The sequence below is a fragment of the Bos mutus genome, chromosome 11, assembly GCF_027580195.1.
Source record: "Bos mutus isolate GX-2022 chromosome 11, NWIPB_WYAK_1.1, whole genome shotgun sequence".
NCBI classification, from domain to species: Eukaryota; Metazoa; Chordata; class Mammalia; order Artiodactyla; family Bovidae; genus Bos; species Bos mutus.
In genome coordinates this window covers 10,731,940-10,749,808 of record NC_091627.1, presented here as the reverse complement: position 1 = coordinate 10,749,808, position 17,869 = coordinate 10,731,940, and the positions used below count along the sequence as shown (strand labels likewise).

The following is a 17,869-nucleotide window of genomic DNA, read 5'->3' as shown; positions in this document are numbered from 1 at the left end:
GTTCCATGTCCATTTGAACTGTTGCTTCCTGACCTTCATACAGATTTCTCAAGAGGCAGATCAGGTGGTCTGGTATTCCCATCTCTTTCACAATTTTCCACAGTTTCTTGTGATCCACACAGTCAAAGGCTTTGGCATAGTCAATAAAGCAGAAATAGATGTTTTTCTGGAACTCTCTTGCTTTTTTCATGATCCAGTGGATGTTGGCAATTTGATCTCTGGTTCCTCTGCCTTTTCTAAAACCAGCTTGAACATCAGGAAATTCACAGTTCACGTATTGCTGAAGCCTGCCTTGGAGAATTTTGAACATTACTTTACTAGCGTGTGAGGTGAGTGCAATTGTGGGGTAGTTTGAGCGTTCTTTGGCATTGCCTTTCTTTGAGATTGGAATGAAAACTGACCTTTTCCAGTCCTGTGGCCACTGCTGAGTTTTCCAAATTTGCTGGCATATTGAGTGCAGCACTTTCACCACATAATCTTTCAGGATTTGAAATAGCTCAACTGGAATTCCATCACCTCTACTAGCTTTGTTTGTAGTGATGCTTTCTAAGGCCCACTTAACTTCACATTCCAGAATCTCTGGCCCTAGGTGAGTGATCACACCATCGTGGTTTTCTGGGTTGTGAAGATTTTTTTTGTACAGTTCTTCTGTGTATTCCTGCCACCTTTTCTTAATATCTTCTGCTTCTGTTAGGTCCATACCATTTCTGTCCTTTATCGAGCCCATCCTTGCATGAAATGTTCCCTTGGTATCTCTAATTTTCTTGAAGAGAGCTCTAGTCTTTCCCATTCTGTTGTTTTCCTCTATATCTTTGCATTGATCGCTGAGGAAATCCTCTTTTTGTCTGGCAAATTCTTATCCCACCCCTGCCTCCCCGCCCAAATACTTGTTTTTGAAGACCAGACTCGGGTACCTAACTTCTCCGTCACTCCTTCTCTTTTGTCCCTGCTCTACATTGTACAGCCTTCAGCATATTATCCATATTTTGGGGCAGCCACTAACTTGCATGTCTAATAGAATGGGGGCTCTATTAAATTAGAAAGTCCTTGAGGACTAGGTTTTATCTTTTTTTTTGTATCCCTTGTACCTAATGTGTTGCTCATGCCAGGCACAAAATAAATATAGGTATTGTGTCCACGTTTTAGGAGAAAAAAACCTGAAGTTTAGAGAATATGCATTATGTACCCAAGGTAACAGAACTATTAATGAAACATAGATATCTTTAAGAGCCCATTTCAGTTTTATTTTCATTAACTATAATACTTCTCATAATTACAACCATTTGTTCAGTGATTCTGTTCTTAGTCTGTGGATTTAGAGCCCCCTAGAGGATGTTAGAATTCCCTCATACTACAACTACTACTTCTAAGTCGCTTCAGTCGTGTCCGACTCTGTGCGACCCCATAGACGGCAGCCCACCAGGCTCCCCCATCCCTGGGTTTCTCCAGGCAAGAACACTGGAATGGGTTGCCATTTCCTTCTCCAGTGCATGAAAGTGAAAAGTGAAAGTGAAGTTGCTCAGTCGTGTCCGACCCTCAGTGACCCCATGGACTGAAGCCCACCAGGCTCCTCCATCCATGGGATTTTCCAGGCAAGAGAACTGGAGTGGGGTGCCATTGCCTTCTCCAGAATTCTCTCATGGAAGATTACAAAGTCATGTGTGTTTTCTTTAGACTGAGTTAATAAGATTATATATGTTTGGCACCAGTTTTTTTGAATGTACACAAAAACATGGATGTTTTTGTGACTTAATAACGAATCATCTTGGTGAAGCAGACATATTTAAAATCTTTGAGAGGAAAGCAGTCTGAGGGACTTAATACAGGAGACTTGAATTAGTTTGCCGCTGCTGCTGCTAAGTCACTTCAGTCGTGTCTGACTCTGTGCGACCCCATAGACGGCAGCCCACCAGGCTCCCCCGTCCCAGGGATTCTCCAGGCAAGAACACTGGAGTGGGTTGCCATTTCCTTCTCCAATGCATGAAAGTGAAAAGTGAAAGTGAAGTCACTCAGTCGTGTCCGACCCTCAGTGACCCCATGGACTGCAGCCCACCAGGCTCCTCCGTCCATGGGATTTTCCAGACAAGAGCAGTGGAGTGGGGTGCCGTTTCCTTCTCCGAAATAGTTTGCTAGGTAATTGATAAAGTACAAGAAAGTGTTTTTTTGAAAGCAGTTAAATTCAGGTTAGATGATAATACCAGAAACTTCCCTAGAAATCAGTAGTTCATTAAAATAAAGGTTAAAAATTTCTGAAATCAAACTTATTTTAAAAATTGTTGAATCTGTTTCATTTTTTAAATTTAAAAGTGTCTTTAAATATATTTCCATTGACTCTCATAATGTTTAATTCTTGATATTTTTTTAAGTCTTAGCACAAAAATACTTATTTCATATATATAAACATATTTTCATTGGGTCTGTAAACATATTGAGAGTTCTGTGGGCTACGTTCCTCTTTCCAAAGCTGAATTCACTGCAAATTATAGTTTATCAATTCCAAATAAATCCATTATGAATTTGTTTGGTTGGGACATTTTTAAAAAGATTTTTAATATATTTCTTTTCTTTAAATTTGTTTTTATTTGGAGGGGGACAGCTGTCTCCACAACTTTATTGAAGTATAATTGACATAGCATTGTGTAAGTTTAAGTTATATAATAACGATTTGATACACATATATTGCAAAAGTTTGCCACAGTGAAGTTAGTTAATGCATCCTTCACCTCATGTAATTACCATTTTCTTGTTATTATGATGAGATCATTTAAAGCTTTACTCTCATAGCAGCTTTTAAGTATACAATCTTAATGTTTAATTCTTTAAAAAATTTTTTATTCAGGTATAGATTCAACATTGATTTAAATGTAAATTCAACATATTCAAGTGTAAATTCCGCATTGATGTACAGTGTTGTGAAGTAACTCAGATATAAGTATTCTTTTCCATTACGGTTTATCACAGGGCATTGAATATCGTTCCCTGTGCTATACAGTGGGACCTTGTTTATTCATCCTGTATGTAACAGTTTGCATCTGCTGATCCTGAACTCCCAGTCCTTCTCTTCCCCACCACTAATGTTTAATTCTTAATGAGGAGCATTTTTCTAACTTAATGACTGCTGTCTGGACACAACGTTGTATTCTGCTATCTGGGCCACAAACGCTTCTATTGCTGATATCAAACATTTGTGGTCTGGCAGGCATTCTAACTTCAAGGGTATAGCTTAAATAATAATGCTCTAAAATATGTGTGCTATTTTTATCAGTTTGTTTAGCTACTAGATGAACAAGAATTGTGTGATTTCATTCATTCCTGTGGCAAATACTTCTTTACCTCCTGGCGTGAGCCAAGCCCTCTCCTTAGCCCCGAAATTACAGCTGTAAGTTGACAAAGCAGACAAGCCTTGGTCTTGGCAGTCCTTGCCTTTCAGTGGGGAAGCCCCACTGTAAGCATCTTGAACATGCATGTAATATATGCTGAGTAGGGGCAAATGCTTAATAAAAGGTCAGAAGAGGGAGTAAGAAGTGATTTTCTCTGTTTCAGAATGAGTTGTTTTAGAAGAGCTTTCTCAATAGACATTTGAGCAGAGAGACCCGAAAATAAAAATAATTTTTTTTTCTTTTTTACTCTTAGTGATCAGCCTTTGTACCTTCTCCACATTTGAAGATGGTGAAGCTAGATATTCATACTCTGGCCCATCACCTCAAGCAGGAACGCTTATACGTGAACTCTGAGAAACAGCTCATTCAGAGGCTTAATGCAGATGTACTTAAGACAGCCGAAAAGTTGTATCGTACAGCATGGATTGCTAAGCAGCAGAGAATTAATTTGGATCGGCTTATCATCACCAGGTAAAGAAAAGGTTTTGAGTTCAGAAATTTTATAAACCGATATAATTCTGCTTATGGCAGTTACATAACTGCTAACTGCAAATAAACAAATATATTTCTAACAAAGTGCATCGTTTAAGATAACTTAAATCAGCATCCCAATGGTGAGTCTTTGCTTATTTTGTTTATTAATTAATGTATTGACCTAAGCACTGTTGTAGAGAATTACAACTTCAGCATTAATATTTTATACCACAGCGTTATATAACATTTTATTTGTATAGAGAGTAAGTTATCTTGTTTCCTACTTTTCTCCTAATATTATTTAAAATACACATTTTCATGTTTTGCTATTGTGTATCTACTTTGCAGTTTTAGAAACCTCATTTTTCACTGTGTTAATACTTCATTATTCTATTGTTCCAAGAAGCAATTTTTTTTTTTTTGGCTGCACCACAGGGCATGTGGGATCTTAGTTCCCCAACCAGGGATTGCACTCATGCCCCCTGCAGTGGAAGTGTGGATTCTTAACCGCTGGACCACCAGGGAAGTCCCTCAAGAAGCGGTTTTTAAGTTTAGAAATACTGACGCTGTGGTATAGTGTCTAGAAAAGAAGACAGACATAAAAGAGTACATACTCTATGATTCCATAAATATGAAATTCAAAAAAATGCAGGACTAATCTTCATTCCTAAAGGAAATCAACCCTGAATATTCATTGGAAGGACTGATTCTGAAGCTGAAGCGCCAATACTGATGCAAAGAGCTGACTCATTGGAAAAGACCCTGGTGCTGGGAAAGATAGAAGGCAGGAGGAGAAGGGGACGACAGAAGATGAGACGGTTGGATGGCATCACTGACTCAGTGGACATGAGTTTGAGCAAACTCTGGGAGATGGTGAAGGACAGGGAAGCCTGACATGCCGTAGTCCATGGGGGTCGCAAAGAGTTGGACATGACTGAGCGACTGAACAACAACAATCTTCAATGATAGAAATCAGAATAATGGTTATTTCTCAATATTTTTCATGGAACCTGATTTAATATGAGAAATCTGTTCTCCTTTGTACTTTTTGGTTTTGACTTTCTGTACATATTCAGGTGCTGGTGGTCTAAAAGATTTTAGCAATTCCTAGTGATCTCATTGGTGAGACTGTAACCAACTCACGTTTCCATGCTTCAGTATAGTATATGTGTTATATTATTATTGTTGTTAATTTTATTATTTTGCTTGTTTGCTCTTTTTTTTTTAGTGCTGAAGCTTCCCCTGCTGAATGTTGCCAACATGCTAAGATTTTGGAAGACACACAGTTTGTTGATGGGTATAAGCAACTGGGATTTCAGGAGACTGCTTATGGAGAATTCTTGAGTCGACTAAGGGAAAATCCTCGTCTTATTGCCTCCTCCTTGGTTGCTGGAGAGAAACTTAATCAGGAGAACACACAGAGTGTCATTTACACAGTTTTTACCTCTCTCTATGGCAACTGCATTATGCAAGAAGATGAAAGCTACCTCCTTCAGGTGTTGAGATACTTGATTGAATTTGAACTTAAAGAAAGTGACAACCCCAGAAGACTTTTGAGGAGAGGAACCTGTGCCTTCAGCATCTTATTTAAACTTTTTTCTGAAGGACTGTTTTCTGCCAAACTTTTCCTCACAGCTACTTTACATGAGCCGATCATGCAACTGCTTGTTGAAGACGAAGATCACCTGGAGACAGACCCAAACAAGTTGATTGAGAGGTTCTCCCCAGCTCAACAGGAAAAACTCTTTGGAGAGAAAGGCTCAGACAGGTTTAGGCAGAAGGTTCAAGAGATGGTGGATTCCAATGAGGCCAAACTTGTGGCCTTGGTGAACAAATTTATTGGTTATCTCAAACAGAACACTTACTGCTTCCCACATAGTCTGAGGTGGATTGTGTCACAAATGTACAAAACTCTCTCCTGTGTAGACAGACTGGAAGTTGGGGAGGTCAGGGCCATGTGCACTGACCTCCTGTTGGCCTGCTTCATTTGTCCTGCAGTCGTCAATCCAGAACAGTATGGAATAATCTCCGACGCTCCCATTAATGAGGTGGCGAGATTTAACCTGATGCAGGTATGCTTTTCCTGGGCATTCAGTGTGAAACCAGTTGATTGGGCATTGGGGTGGGAACGGAAAGTATGATGACATTGTTCGTATATTCTTAACATTCTTTTCCCCAAAGTGTCCCAAATATTTGCTTCTTAAGTTTTGTGTTCATTTTTAAATGGAGTCCTCACACACTTTAAATATTTAGATGATTCCATTTTCTAGAACAAGACCACCATCCCTTTCCCATGATTTCACAATTCAGAATGATTAAAAACTGAGGTGGTCTTTTATACTTCCTTTGGTAGCAAAACCTATCCTGAACTAACAAGAGGCTGTTTATAGTCCATTTCGTGTTAATGAGTATTTGTGTTTTGCTGCGGGAATGTTAATGTATCTGATTATAGGATGCCACCCTAAATACTGGGCATGTTACGTATGTATGTTACCAGCCTTTCTAAAATCTCCAGATTTTGAAATCTGAAACTCTTCTGGACCTAAACGTTTTCAAAAGAAGATTTTTGGATCTATGTTAGCACTTTTTTCCCCCCTAATCATCTAAACTACTGAAATCATGTTTTTATTTCTTAAGGGATTCTTTTAATTATATGTTATTCCCAAAAATACTGTGAAGAAGATAGAGTTTATTTGGAATACCATATATCTTATCTTTGGATGATTATTTTTTTAATGATAAGCTTTTTTTTCATGATTAGTTCTGTCATTTTGGGGTGTTTAGAAATTACATAGACATCCCTAAAATAAAATTAGAATTTCTTTGTCATCTCTGAAACACTAAATTTATTCTTACGATAACATCATTATAGTTTTATTTTTGTCATTCCAGTAGAGATAGAATCACATGCTTTCAAAATGAGTAAAAAGAGGGATTGTCCCAGATTTGAAGATGATGCTATATGATAACTTTCAGCAAAATATCTTTAGAGAGTAGATTAACAGTTCACTTTTTGCAGTAAGGATCCGGCTCTGAGAGTTAATATTTACTTTCAAAACAGCTTATGTTCTGTAGGAATTATTTGCTTTCAAGTCTAGAAAAAATGTTTTACCTTGAGTACTTTATGAACTATAGAAAAAAGTACTTAATAATAACTTGAGATAGTTTGTCAGCTTTTACAAATTAAGTTTTTAAAGATACGGTAAGTACAGCAGCAGAAACAAAGGTCATGTACCTTCATTTCCTATTGTCGATATAATATGCATTAAAGACAAAGCAAAATTTTCTACTTATTCATTATAGCTCAGTATAAACATAATAAAATACAGTGGGCTTCCCTGGTGGCTCAGTGGTAAAGAATCTGCCTGCCAGTGTAGGAGACACGGGTTTGATCCCTGGTCTGGGAAGATCCCACTTGCTGGGAAGCAGCTGGATGCGTGCACCTCAACTACTGAGCCCTTGCACTCTAGAGCCTGTGCTCTGCCTCCAGAGAAGCCACCGCACTGCAACTCAAGAGAAGCCTCGGCTCATTGCAACTAGAGAAAAAGCCTGTGCGGCAATGAAGACGCAGTCTAGCCAAAAATAAATAAATAAATAAAAATGTAAAAAACAGAAGTCCTTAAAATATAGTAAAAGCTGACAGAGTCAAGATGCATATTTTATTGGGGATCCCATTTTGTATGCTTAGTTAGGTGATGTGAATATTCTTATGAAACAGATTTTTAGAGTAGAATGGAGATGCTTTCACAGTGGGGACTGTCTCTCCAGCCTGCGTCTTCCCACCTCTGTTCTGGGTTGCAGGTTGGCCGCCTTTTGCAGCAATTAGCAATGACTGGCTCTGAAGAGGGAGATCCCCGGACAAAGAGCAGCCTTGGAAAATTTGACAAAGTAAGAGTGGATCCTATGTCATGTGAAGGACTCTGTATGGAAAGTTCTGCTAAAATATTAGTGAACCTAACTGTTCTCTTTATTAAATCTTATCTCTCAGTGATGTATAAATTAAATATTCTTTTTAATTATGCTTGGTTTGGCTGTAGAGGATACAATGTTGGATCAGTAGCATTTAAAGGAAGATGTCATCAAAGATTACTAATGCTCACTTGCTGAAATGTTGAGGCGATGCCATTGTAATGAGAGCCAAACAGCTGTTAAGATTATTTTTTAAAGTTCGATTTTTAAAAATTGTTACAAAATTAAGTCTATGAATATATGAATCAGCAATGATTGATAATTTTAAATGGATTTCATAAGTTAACGTGGCATTGTTCAGTTGATTTAACTAAATAAAAATTTATCATATTTTTAGTAGGCTGTACATTCAACCTAGATTAAAATTCAAAGGTTATGTAGTGAAGTTTCCCTTCCACCTCTGATCTCTAACCTTCATTTCCTCTTCTAAAGGTTCTTTATATTACCAATCTTCTATGCGTCCTTCAAGAAGTCTATGTGTATATTCCTAATATATTTTTAGGAATATCTTTTCCTAATTACAAGTGGTAGGACTGTGTGTACTGTGTGCCTCATGTTTATTTCACATACCAGACTATCTTGTTGATTATTTTATATCAATTTATAGTTTTTAATTTTTTTCAAATATTGGGTTTAATATAATTTTCAAGAAGAAAAGCTTTCTACGTGCTTCTTTGTCTTAATCAGAAATTTTGTTCCCTTTTTTATTGTTTTAAATTTATTTATTTTAATTGGAGGCTAATTACAGTGTTGTGTTGGTTTTGCCATACATTGACATGAGTCCGCCACGGGTGTACATGTGTCCCCATCTGTTCCCTTACTTTAAAGGGAGAGTGTTTCACAGTGGTTTTTTTCTCCTGTTTGAACAGAGCTGTGTTGCTGCTTTCCTTGATGTTGTGATTGGAGGCCGTGCAGTGGAGACCCCGCCAATGTCCTCCGTTAATCTCCTGGAAGGGTTGAGCAGAACTGTGGTTTATATAACCTACAGTCAGCTTATTACTCTGGTAATGGCTTTATTCTATAATAGAATTTTTTTTCCTCAAAAGTCATTTATCTAAACGTGGGCAGACCCATGGATGAATACATTGTGTGAGAAATATACACTGTTTGAAAAATTGATCTCACAAGCTAATGTCCTTTTTACTTTTGCCAGGTGAATTTTATGAAGAGTGTGATGTCTGGAGATCAACTGAGAGAAGATAGAATGGCTCTTGACAACTTACTGGCAAATCTACCGCAGGCAAAGCCGGGAAAAAGCAGCAGTCTGGAAATGACCCCCTACAGTACTCCTCAGCTGTCTCCAGCAGCCACTCCAGCAAATAAAAAGAATCGGTTGCCTATAGGTAAAGAGAATTTCTCATATTGAGGCTTTCCTTTAAATTGAATGTTTCTTTATTAGGCTAGGCTATTGCTTAGTGATTAGGGGTATAGTTTTCAGTAATTTGGAGAAGCTCTTCTCTTCATTTTTACTGGGAGTAATTCAGGTTTTAACATTAAAAAAATATTGCACCAGATTAGTTAAAGTTCATCAGTAGGCTTTAGCTTTATCTAAACATACTTTTCATAATTGATTGGAATCATGGCCCTTACAGTATACTTATATTTCAGTGTCTTGGACAATTTTGAAAATGTGATTTGCTCTAAGTGGTCATTATTTGAATTAGGTAGACCTCTTCTTTCCATAAAGTTCTAAATAATATAATAAAATAATATTATTTTAGAAGTTTTCTCTTGGTAAAGTTGAAAATATATAGTTACTATTTTTCATTATTAGTAATAGTCAATCTTTTATGACTGAGTTAAAATCTTTGCTATTTTATGAAATAAGGCAAAACTTTCATTTTATTTTGTCAAGCATATTAAGAACTGGGCTTCCCAGATGGCTTAGTGGTAAAGAATCCACCTGTAATGCAGGAGACACAGGAGACATGGATTCAATCCCTGGGTCAGGAAGATCCCCTGGAGTAGGAAATGGTAACCCACTCCAGTATCCTTGCCTGGAAAATTCCATAGACAGAGGAACCTGGTGGGCTACAGTCCACGGGGTCACAAAGAATCAGACATAACTGAGCATACACATCAGTAGGAATGTGGCATCATATTCTTCAAGTCTTTGGCTTTCGTCATCCCAAAATGTCAATTTTCAGAACTAGAGAAAGAAAAAAGTAAAACTTGACATTCAGTATTATAGTCTTATTTGCGGGGTTTTTTTTTTAGCATTAAGAAACAAGTGGTGTTTGGTAAACCAGAGATTTTTTTTTCTTCCATGATTCACTCGTGTACATTAGTTCTTTCATTTCTTGTCATTCAGAAGTGTCATTATATAAAAGGAAAAGTATCATGGAAAGTAAACTTCAAATGTTTGCCCGTTGTGATTTTGTACAGTTGTGTGACCTGGTCGTTGAACTTACTTCCTATTGTAAGAGATATGTCCGTTATTCAGAGGGTCGATTTTCTTTCTGTTTAATGCCTTCGCAACCCAGGACAACAGTTAGCAGCCATCACTGCCTGGGATTCCTCAGCCACCAGTCTTACTGCTCATATTACTCTAGTAACCCCGTTTGGTGGGTAATAGGCTGTTCCTCTTCTTACACAACTTTTATTTAAGAAATAGTTTATGAAATCGTGCTCCATGTGCATGTTGCTTTTGCTTTATGTAAATTGCTACATGAACTTTGATTACTTGCATTTTTACAAATTGTAAAGTTTATTCCGTAAGATTTCATGTAGTTGTTCATAAAGCTGAATTTAAGCTTACAATTCGAGAGAAGACAGAGTCAGCGAAGAAAGGTGTGAGTGAAACCTGTTTTAGACTTGTGGAAGTTGGTGTGTACTTTGAGTTTTTGAAAGTTCGAGTGATTGATGAAGTGATCTACAGCATTGTGGAGAGAACATGATTGTTTATATTTCTGTCTTCAAGTAGGTCAGCTTTCACTCAAACTGAAGGTGAAAGGCTTTTGTTATTATTGAGTGTTTTGGCTTTGTCTGTGTTTTTTATTTTGTACAGAAAGAGTATCTATTTAGTATTCTAGTTGTATCGAATTGTAATGGCCTCTGAAAGAAAACTGAAGCTTATCACAGAGGACTGAAACTCATAGAGAATTTGTCACAAACCATCTAAATCTTTCAGTTTCCAAAGTTCTTACAAGATCTGTAGGATGGAATACTTTCTAAAGCTATTACTTATTTACTTATAGACAGAGGAAAAAGCACCACAAAATAATTAGATCCTTTGTTAGTTCAGACTGTTCCCATAAAGCAGAAAGGAAATGTGTATTCAAACAGAGAACTCTTCTGTATCTTTGAAAAGAGGTTAATACAGTTCAGAAAAAACAATGTTTTGATTCTGTTTTATTAACAGTTGCCTAATTAATGCGTATAACTTTGTATGGCTATCAGATTTCCATACGAAATTTTCTAATGCTTGTGAGTGTAGTTATGAGTATGGGAGACCTGTGGCAGTTAAGTCATTATGTTGTAGAAGTAGTTGAAGATATCTTGAAAAGGTAAAAGAATAAAATAATGCTTTTCTTGTCACCCCCAAGTCTTAAAGTGATGGAGGCGTGTTTGCTGTTCTGCAGGTGTAATCTGTCACTCCCTGTCAGGTGAACATGGATCATTGTTTCTGTGGATCAGTTTTGAAGGAGAGTTTGTGTCAGTCACTAGATGAGTACCTGGGAGGACATATATATTTTTTTCTTATTCACATTCTCACCAGTCTTTTTTTGTGCATGTGCAAGTGTTCTACATTAATAGAAAATATATTTTTGTATTAATGTGCCATTTTCTTCATTTTGTTTTTTCTGTAAATGATCATACTTGAAATTGTTTTGTTAGCAACTCGAAGCAGAAGTCGCACTAACGTGCTAATGGACTTGCATATGGACCATGAAGGATCAGCTCAAGAAACCATCCAGGAGGTGCAGCCGGAAGAGGTGTTGGTCATTTCCTTAGGAACAGGTCCCCAGCTTACTCCAGGGATGATGTCAGAAAATGAGGTATGATTGTATTGTTACACACACTTATAGCTATTAACCTTAAGAAATTTAGATTTTTTTTTTTTGGCTATGCTGTGTAGCATGAGGGATTTTGGTTCTCCAACCTGAGATTGAACCCACTCCCGCTGCAATGGAAGCTGGGAGTCTTAACCTCTGAACCATCAGGGACAGACCGCTGACCCTGAAGCCTCGGATTCCTGCAGCCCTGAACTGCCCATTGGCAGCTGATTGCCTGTTGAGTCACTGACATCAGTGGGGTCATGGAAAGGCATAGGTTCAGTTCTTCAGTTCTTCTTGATGTACTTTCATCCCAGGGGCACTTAGACCCTGTAAATGGGTTTTTAGTTAAAAAACGATTATTTAATGTTAAGAAGAAATTAAATATGCATTTGCCATGGTTTGTTTTTCTTATCAGCAATCTTTCCATTGTGATAAACTAATGGCGTTTTATTTTTCAGGTCCTCAACATGCAGCTTTCGGATGGAGGACAAGGAGACGTCCCTGTTGATGAAAACAAACTCCACGGTAAACCTGATAAAACCTTGCGCTTCTCCCTGTGCAGTGATAATCTGGAAGGAATATCTGAAGGTGAAGGGTTACTTCATTCAAGGAGTTGTGTGATTCAAGTAATATTTTGTTTTCTGTTCTTTAAAGGAGCCTTATAAATTATAATTATGCCATCTGTGCCTCTCACCGAGGAGAGTAATGAAGTTTTCCTCTAATGATCTCGAACAGTTGGCTGTAAAGATGATTTCTCTGAATAAAATTAAGATGGCAAGAGACCTTTGGTCATATAAAGTAGAGAAGATGTATGTCTTTATTGAGACTTGAATAATACCGAGTTTTATTTCACTAGTATTAAAATATACCAAAGCTTATAGAGCTCCTTTAGAGGGATTAATGCATGTGTAAATGGAAAAAATGGACTCATAATATTTCAGGACAGTGTGTATCCGTTTAACCTTTTAATGAAGTGGAAAGATACAATGGAAATAGGATAGGAATTAAAAAGGAAATGAAAAGGCAAGATTGTAAAGTGAGAATATGTGAGTCCATGTGCAAGGACAGGCTTTATTAATGGAAGAGTCCCAAGTTGATTGACATTTTAGGGTAACATAAACAGTGGTGACTTTTCCTTTTCCCCCTCACTTTTAAAAATGTAAGTAATGTACATTCATTCTAGAGAATGAAATGAAGGGGAAAAATTGAACCATCTGTAACCTTATCTTTCTATTAATAACAGTTAACATTTTGGTTTATTTACAGCAAAATTAGGCTTATGCTGTTTTGCAGCTTTTTTGGTTTAACAGTGTAACAATAACATTTCCCTTTGTAATTGAACATTCTTAAATAACATAGTTTTTAATGGCTACTTTCTTTAACTTCAAATGGGCATTTCTCATAATATATTTAAACTTTCTTCTGTGACTACACAAGTAGATTGTTTCCACTTTTTAGACATTATAAGAAGTCCTGCAACAAGCAACCTTAGATGGAGTTTGATTAGTTCCTTTGGATAAATGTCTAAAAGCAGAATTTCTGGCTAAAGGGTGTGTTTATTTTTAGGGTGTAACAGCACTAAAAGCACTTTAATCAGTCTTTTATTTTCTTATCAAGGCATGAAACAGTACATGGCAGCTCATGACTGTCTTGTAAAGTTCACTCACAGTATAAACGTCTCTCTAGGTCCTTCAAATCGTTCTAATTCAGTGTCCTCACTAGACCTGGAGGGGGAATCTGTATCAGAGCTTGGAGCAGGACCTTCTGGGAGTAATGGAGTTGAAGCTCTACAGCTGTTAGAGCATGAGCAAGGTAAAGTGAGGTTGAATTCAGTTGCTCAAGTAGCAGAGAATTTACCTGGTCACAGAATAAGCAATCTGTTTTCCTGTGAGTTGGCTGTGTTCAGTTGATTATATAATGACCATTAAACTGGCATTTATTCATAGTTCCTACATTTCTTAAAAATGTGTTTGGTTGGGAATTCCCTGGCAGCCCAGCAGTTAGGACTTGGCACTTTCACTGTGATGGCCTGCTTTAATCCCTGGTCGGGGAACTCAGATCCTGTAAGCTGCATGGTGGAGTCAGAAAAAAAAAAGTGTTTAGTTGCTAAGTGGATTATTTAGGCTTAAATTACATAGAAGAACTAAAATGAATTGCTTGAATTGTGTGATACTTGGTATTTCAGTTCTGTAGTATTACAATTTTAAGCGGTGCTAAGATAAATTCTGAGGGCTCAAGGAACTTAGAATAGGCAGAAAATGGTAGGCAAATGATTAAAATTATCATAAAAGTGCATTGGCAGTTCTGGGTAAGAAATACATGTGGTTCAAAGTGTAGGGAAAAGCTTATAGGGAGAAAATACTAGCCTTGAAGCCTGGCTGGCATTGGCATTGGCTGAAACTAGAGATACTCTAGGTAAAGTAATATTAATAGTATAAGCAAGCTGGGAAACCATAGTACTCTCTCAGGAACTGTCAAGTAGGGTGATAATGTGAGGTTAGGATGAAAAGCAGATGGATCCCTGTTGTCCTTGTAGAAAAAGATCACTGGTGGATTTTATGGGAATGTTTATTGCCCTCAACTGGATTTGAGGCAATGACTTCAGTGGGTGTAAAAATCACCTGAGGAGTTAGGAAAAAAGGAAAAAAAAAGAAAAGGCATTTCCCATGTCTCATTTCTAGAAATCATGGTTTAATCTCTTTTTAGAAGGGAAAAGAGGGTTGCCAGTCAGGTTACATGTGGGTTGAATAAAAGTAAGGCTGAGTTTTACTGAATCAGTTTGTCACTGTGTTATTTAGGATTAAATTTTCTGCAAAAAGCAGAAACCTAAAATAATATTAGCTTAAGATGGAAGTTGAAAGAATATCACTTCTTTAACAAACCTTTTAGGTGATTCTGGTATTCTTTTTAAAAAATATTTATTTGGCTATGCCAGGTCTTGGTTGCAGCACGAAGGACCCTTAGTTACAGCTTGTGGGATGCAGTTCCCTGATCGAATCTGGACCCTCATGCATCTTGGATCACTTGTAGTCAAAGTAGGGAGCTCTGCTAATTTTAGCTGGGCGTCTATTGGTCAGTGGGGAGCTGGCTAGTCTAGGATGACCTTTCCTTTGTTCCGTGTGGTTCCTGCTCCCCTAAAAAGCTGGTTTCAGCTTGTCCTCGGGGCAGAAGCAAGGATGAGAGAGAGCAGATGCTTGTGAGATCTCTTGAAGCCTAACCTCGCAACTGGCTCACTTCCTCTTTATCCTTTCAGACAGAGCAAGTTACCAGGCCCGTCCAAATTCGAAGAAGGGGGCATATATCCCAATTCTTGAACAGTGTCACACTACTGAGGACATGGAGACAGTAACTGACCAGAAGGGGGAGGACATATGTTGAGCTTGGTTCAGAGAGGGAAAGAGTACATCCATGAGGGAATAATTCCGTGTTTTGGTACTGTGTGCTGAATGTTCGTGTTCAAATACATAACTTGGAGTTCAAACACATAAAGTTCTTTAAAGTTGATTTTAAAAATGGTAGCTATGCTGTGAGTTTTAAAGTGCTTAATTTTGCTTTTGCTAGCTACCACGCAGGATAATCTTGATGATAAGCTCCGGAAGTTTGAAATCCGTGACATGATGGGACTGACGGATGACAGGGATATATCAGAAACAGTGAGTGAGACGTGGAGTACGGATGTCTTGGGAAGTGATTTTGACCCTAACATTGATGAAGATCGCTTGCAAGAAATCGCAGGTAACTGCTGGTGAATGTCTCTGGAAGATTGCTGTTCGGTTATTCGTATCCACCCACCCCTCATGGGAGGGAGCTTCCGTGCTCTAACATGGTGTGTATGTTAATAACTGGAAAACTGAGATAATTGTATGTGACAAGGCATTTGTGTATTTTTTTTTTCTCTTTATTGAAATATAGGTAGTGTTTTCTCTGTCTGCATTTAAGGGTTCTTCCCCATACAAAAAAGAAGAACCAATCTTTTGAATTATCTTCTTGTCAATTCTTGTTTACAGAGCCTAGGATATGTTCTTAGTCTATGATTAGCATATTCTTTTGAAACTAAACACTTTGCCTTAAAATGAAAATTCTTATGGGTTATAGCCGTAAAGCCTTTCAGAGTAATATATTGAGATTCTCTAAAACCTGAATTCACTTCTGGAAGGTTTAATTCTGCTCCAAGGAAGGAACAGTTTTCTCTTTTTCTGTTTTTCTAGTATCAGGTTTATCGAGATACAGTTTCCGTATGTTAAAAGTTACCTTTTTAAGGATAGTGTTCTGTCCCTTCTGAAAGAGTCACACAGTCTTATAATCACCATCTTTATTTTCTTTTTAAATCATGGACCATTTCAAACAAATACAGGAGAGAACAGTACACTGAGCACCATTACCCGTCACCCAGATGCAACAGTACACATACACACCTGGCCAGTTGTTTCATCTCTTCTCCCACCTTTTCATCCCCTCTCCTGATTATGTGATTATGTTTAGGCATGTTCCAGACATTATTTTATTTGTGATTATTTCATGACATATCTTTCATTTAAAAAATTTTAAATTTTACATCAGGGTATAGTTGATTTACAGTGTTTTGTTAGTTGTGATTCAGTTACACATACACATCTGTCTGCTCTTTTCTAGATTCTTTTCCCATGGAGATTATTACAGAACATTGAGCAGAGTTCCCTGTGCTATATGATAGGTCCCTAATGACCATATATTCCATATATGGTAGTGTGCATATGCCAATCTCAAACTCTTAACTTATCCATCCCTGCCCCCCATCTTTTCCCCTTGGTAACTGTGACGTATCTTTAAAAGGTAACTTTTGCCAGTAACCTTTTTCCAAAAGTTCTTCATCTACTGAAATAGAAGTTTATTAGGTTTAATCAGAAGTAGTGGAGCGTTCTGAACTTGACTATTTTTAACACAGATGTACAACAATGTTTAATCTTTCTGTTTGTATTTTTAAGACGTTTAAATAGATTTCCCAATTGGTTTTGCATTATTTTGTTCCAGATGTCAAAGTGAGAAGTTTATTAGGTTTAATCAGAAGTAGTGGAGTGTTCTGAACTTGACTATTTTTAACACAGATGTACAACAATGTTTAATCTTTCTGTTTGTATTTTTAAGACGTATAAATAGATTTCCCAATTGGTTTTGCATTATTTTGTTCCAGATGTCAAAGTGATATTTTTCCTATAGGTGAACTGTATTTGGGCAATAAGTTGTATTTGCAGTTGAGTGAATGCTACAAAGGAGATGTGTATTTTCCTGCAAATATACTTTATTGCTCTGAATATGTGGTTAATGTGCCAGAAAAAAACGTTTGGCCAGTATAACTTTCTGTGGTTAAATGTCTCTGAGTGTTTTTAATCCCTGAAGGACTATAATTATTAGAGAAGTGCTGAGGACACACAAAATTTGCTGAAAAACAAGAGTGAAAGCTCGTTGCAATGACTTGACCTAATGAACTGTGTTTTCTCAGTGGAGACCAAGGTGAATAGTAGGAAACTGATGAAAAGGCATTCGTGCTATTGTGACCCAAGTGGGAAATGTGTGTTTTTAGTGGTTTTATTGATTGAAATTACTCTTACCTTGGCCTTTTTCTTGTGAGTAGAGAGATGTTGTTAGCTTCGTGTTTGCCCTTTTTCCTTCATCACTGCTCTTTCCCTGAGGATCTTTGTTAACCCTTTGCTCCCCGTTGGTTATGCAGGTGCAGCAGCAGAGAACATGTTAGGCAGTTTACTGTGCCTGCCAGGTTCGGGGTCAGTGCTTCTTGACCCCTGCACTGGTTCCACCATATCAGAGACAACAAGCGAAGCTTGGAGTGTAGAGGTATTGCCAAGTGACTCAGGTTAGTATGCTGTCATTGTTTGCTTTTGATTTGCACAGAAGTTTTAAATGTAAGGCATCCTAATTTCTATATTATGTATACCTTTTGTCAGATATACGTTTGACAAGTATGAGGCAATAACATTGCTAAAAACTTCAAATGATAAATTAGTTTAGGATGTTTTGCATCCATCAAGAAAAAATGTAGTTGGATGGCAGAGG

General features: G+C 37.5%; 1 protein-coding gene across 4 annotated transcripts in view; it reads left to right on the top strand.

The window, feature by feature from the left end:
• The window catches only part of GAPVD1 (GTPase activating protein and VPS9 domains 1), a 68,361-nt gene that overhangs the window by 21,028 nt on the left and 29,464 nt on the right, over positions 1-17,869 (top strand). For 2 of the 4 annotated variants that reach the window (XM_070378996.1, XM_070378994.1), the window contains exons 2-11: positions 3,634-3,851; positions 5,083-5,926; positions 7,656-7,742; positions 8,693-8,827; positions 8,977-9,166; positions 11,661-11,821; positions 12,280-12,346; positions 13,508-13,633; positions 15,383-15,556; positions 17,529-17,669. In XM_070378996.1, the coding sequence (XP_070235097.1) occupies positions 3,667-3,851; positions 5,083-5,926; positions 7,656-7,742; positions 8,693-8,827; positions 8,977-9,166; positions 11,661-11,821; positions 12,280-12,346; positions 13,508-13,633; positions 15,383-15,556; positions 17,529-17,669 (2,110 nt within the window). In that variant the 5' untranslated portion in view covers positions 3,634-3,666. Of the gene's footprint in view, positions 1-3,633; positions 3,852-5,082; positions 5,927-7,655; positions 7,743-8,692; positions 8,828-8,976; positions 9,167-11,660; positions 11,822-12,279; positions 12,410-13,507; positions 13,634-15,382; positions 15,557-17,528; positions 17,670-17,869 lie in introns of all 4 variants that reach the window. The other 2 variants (XM_070378995.1, XM_070378993.1) reach the window with 1 other exon arrangement.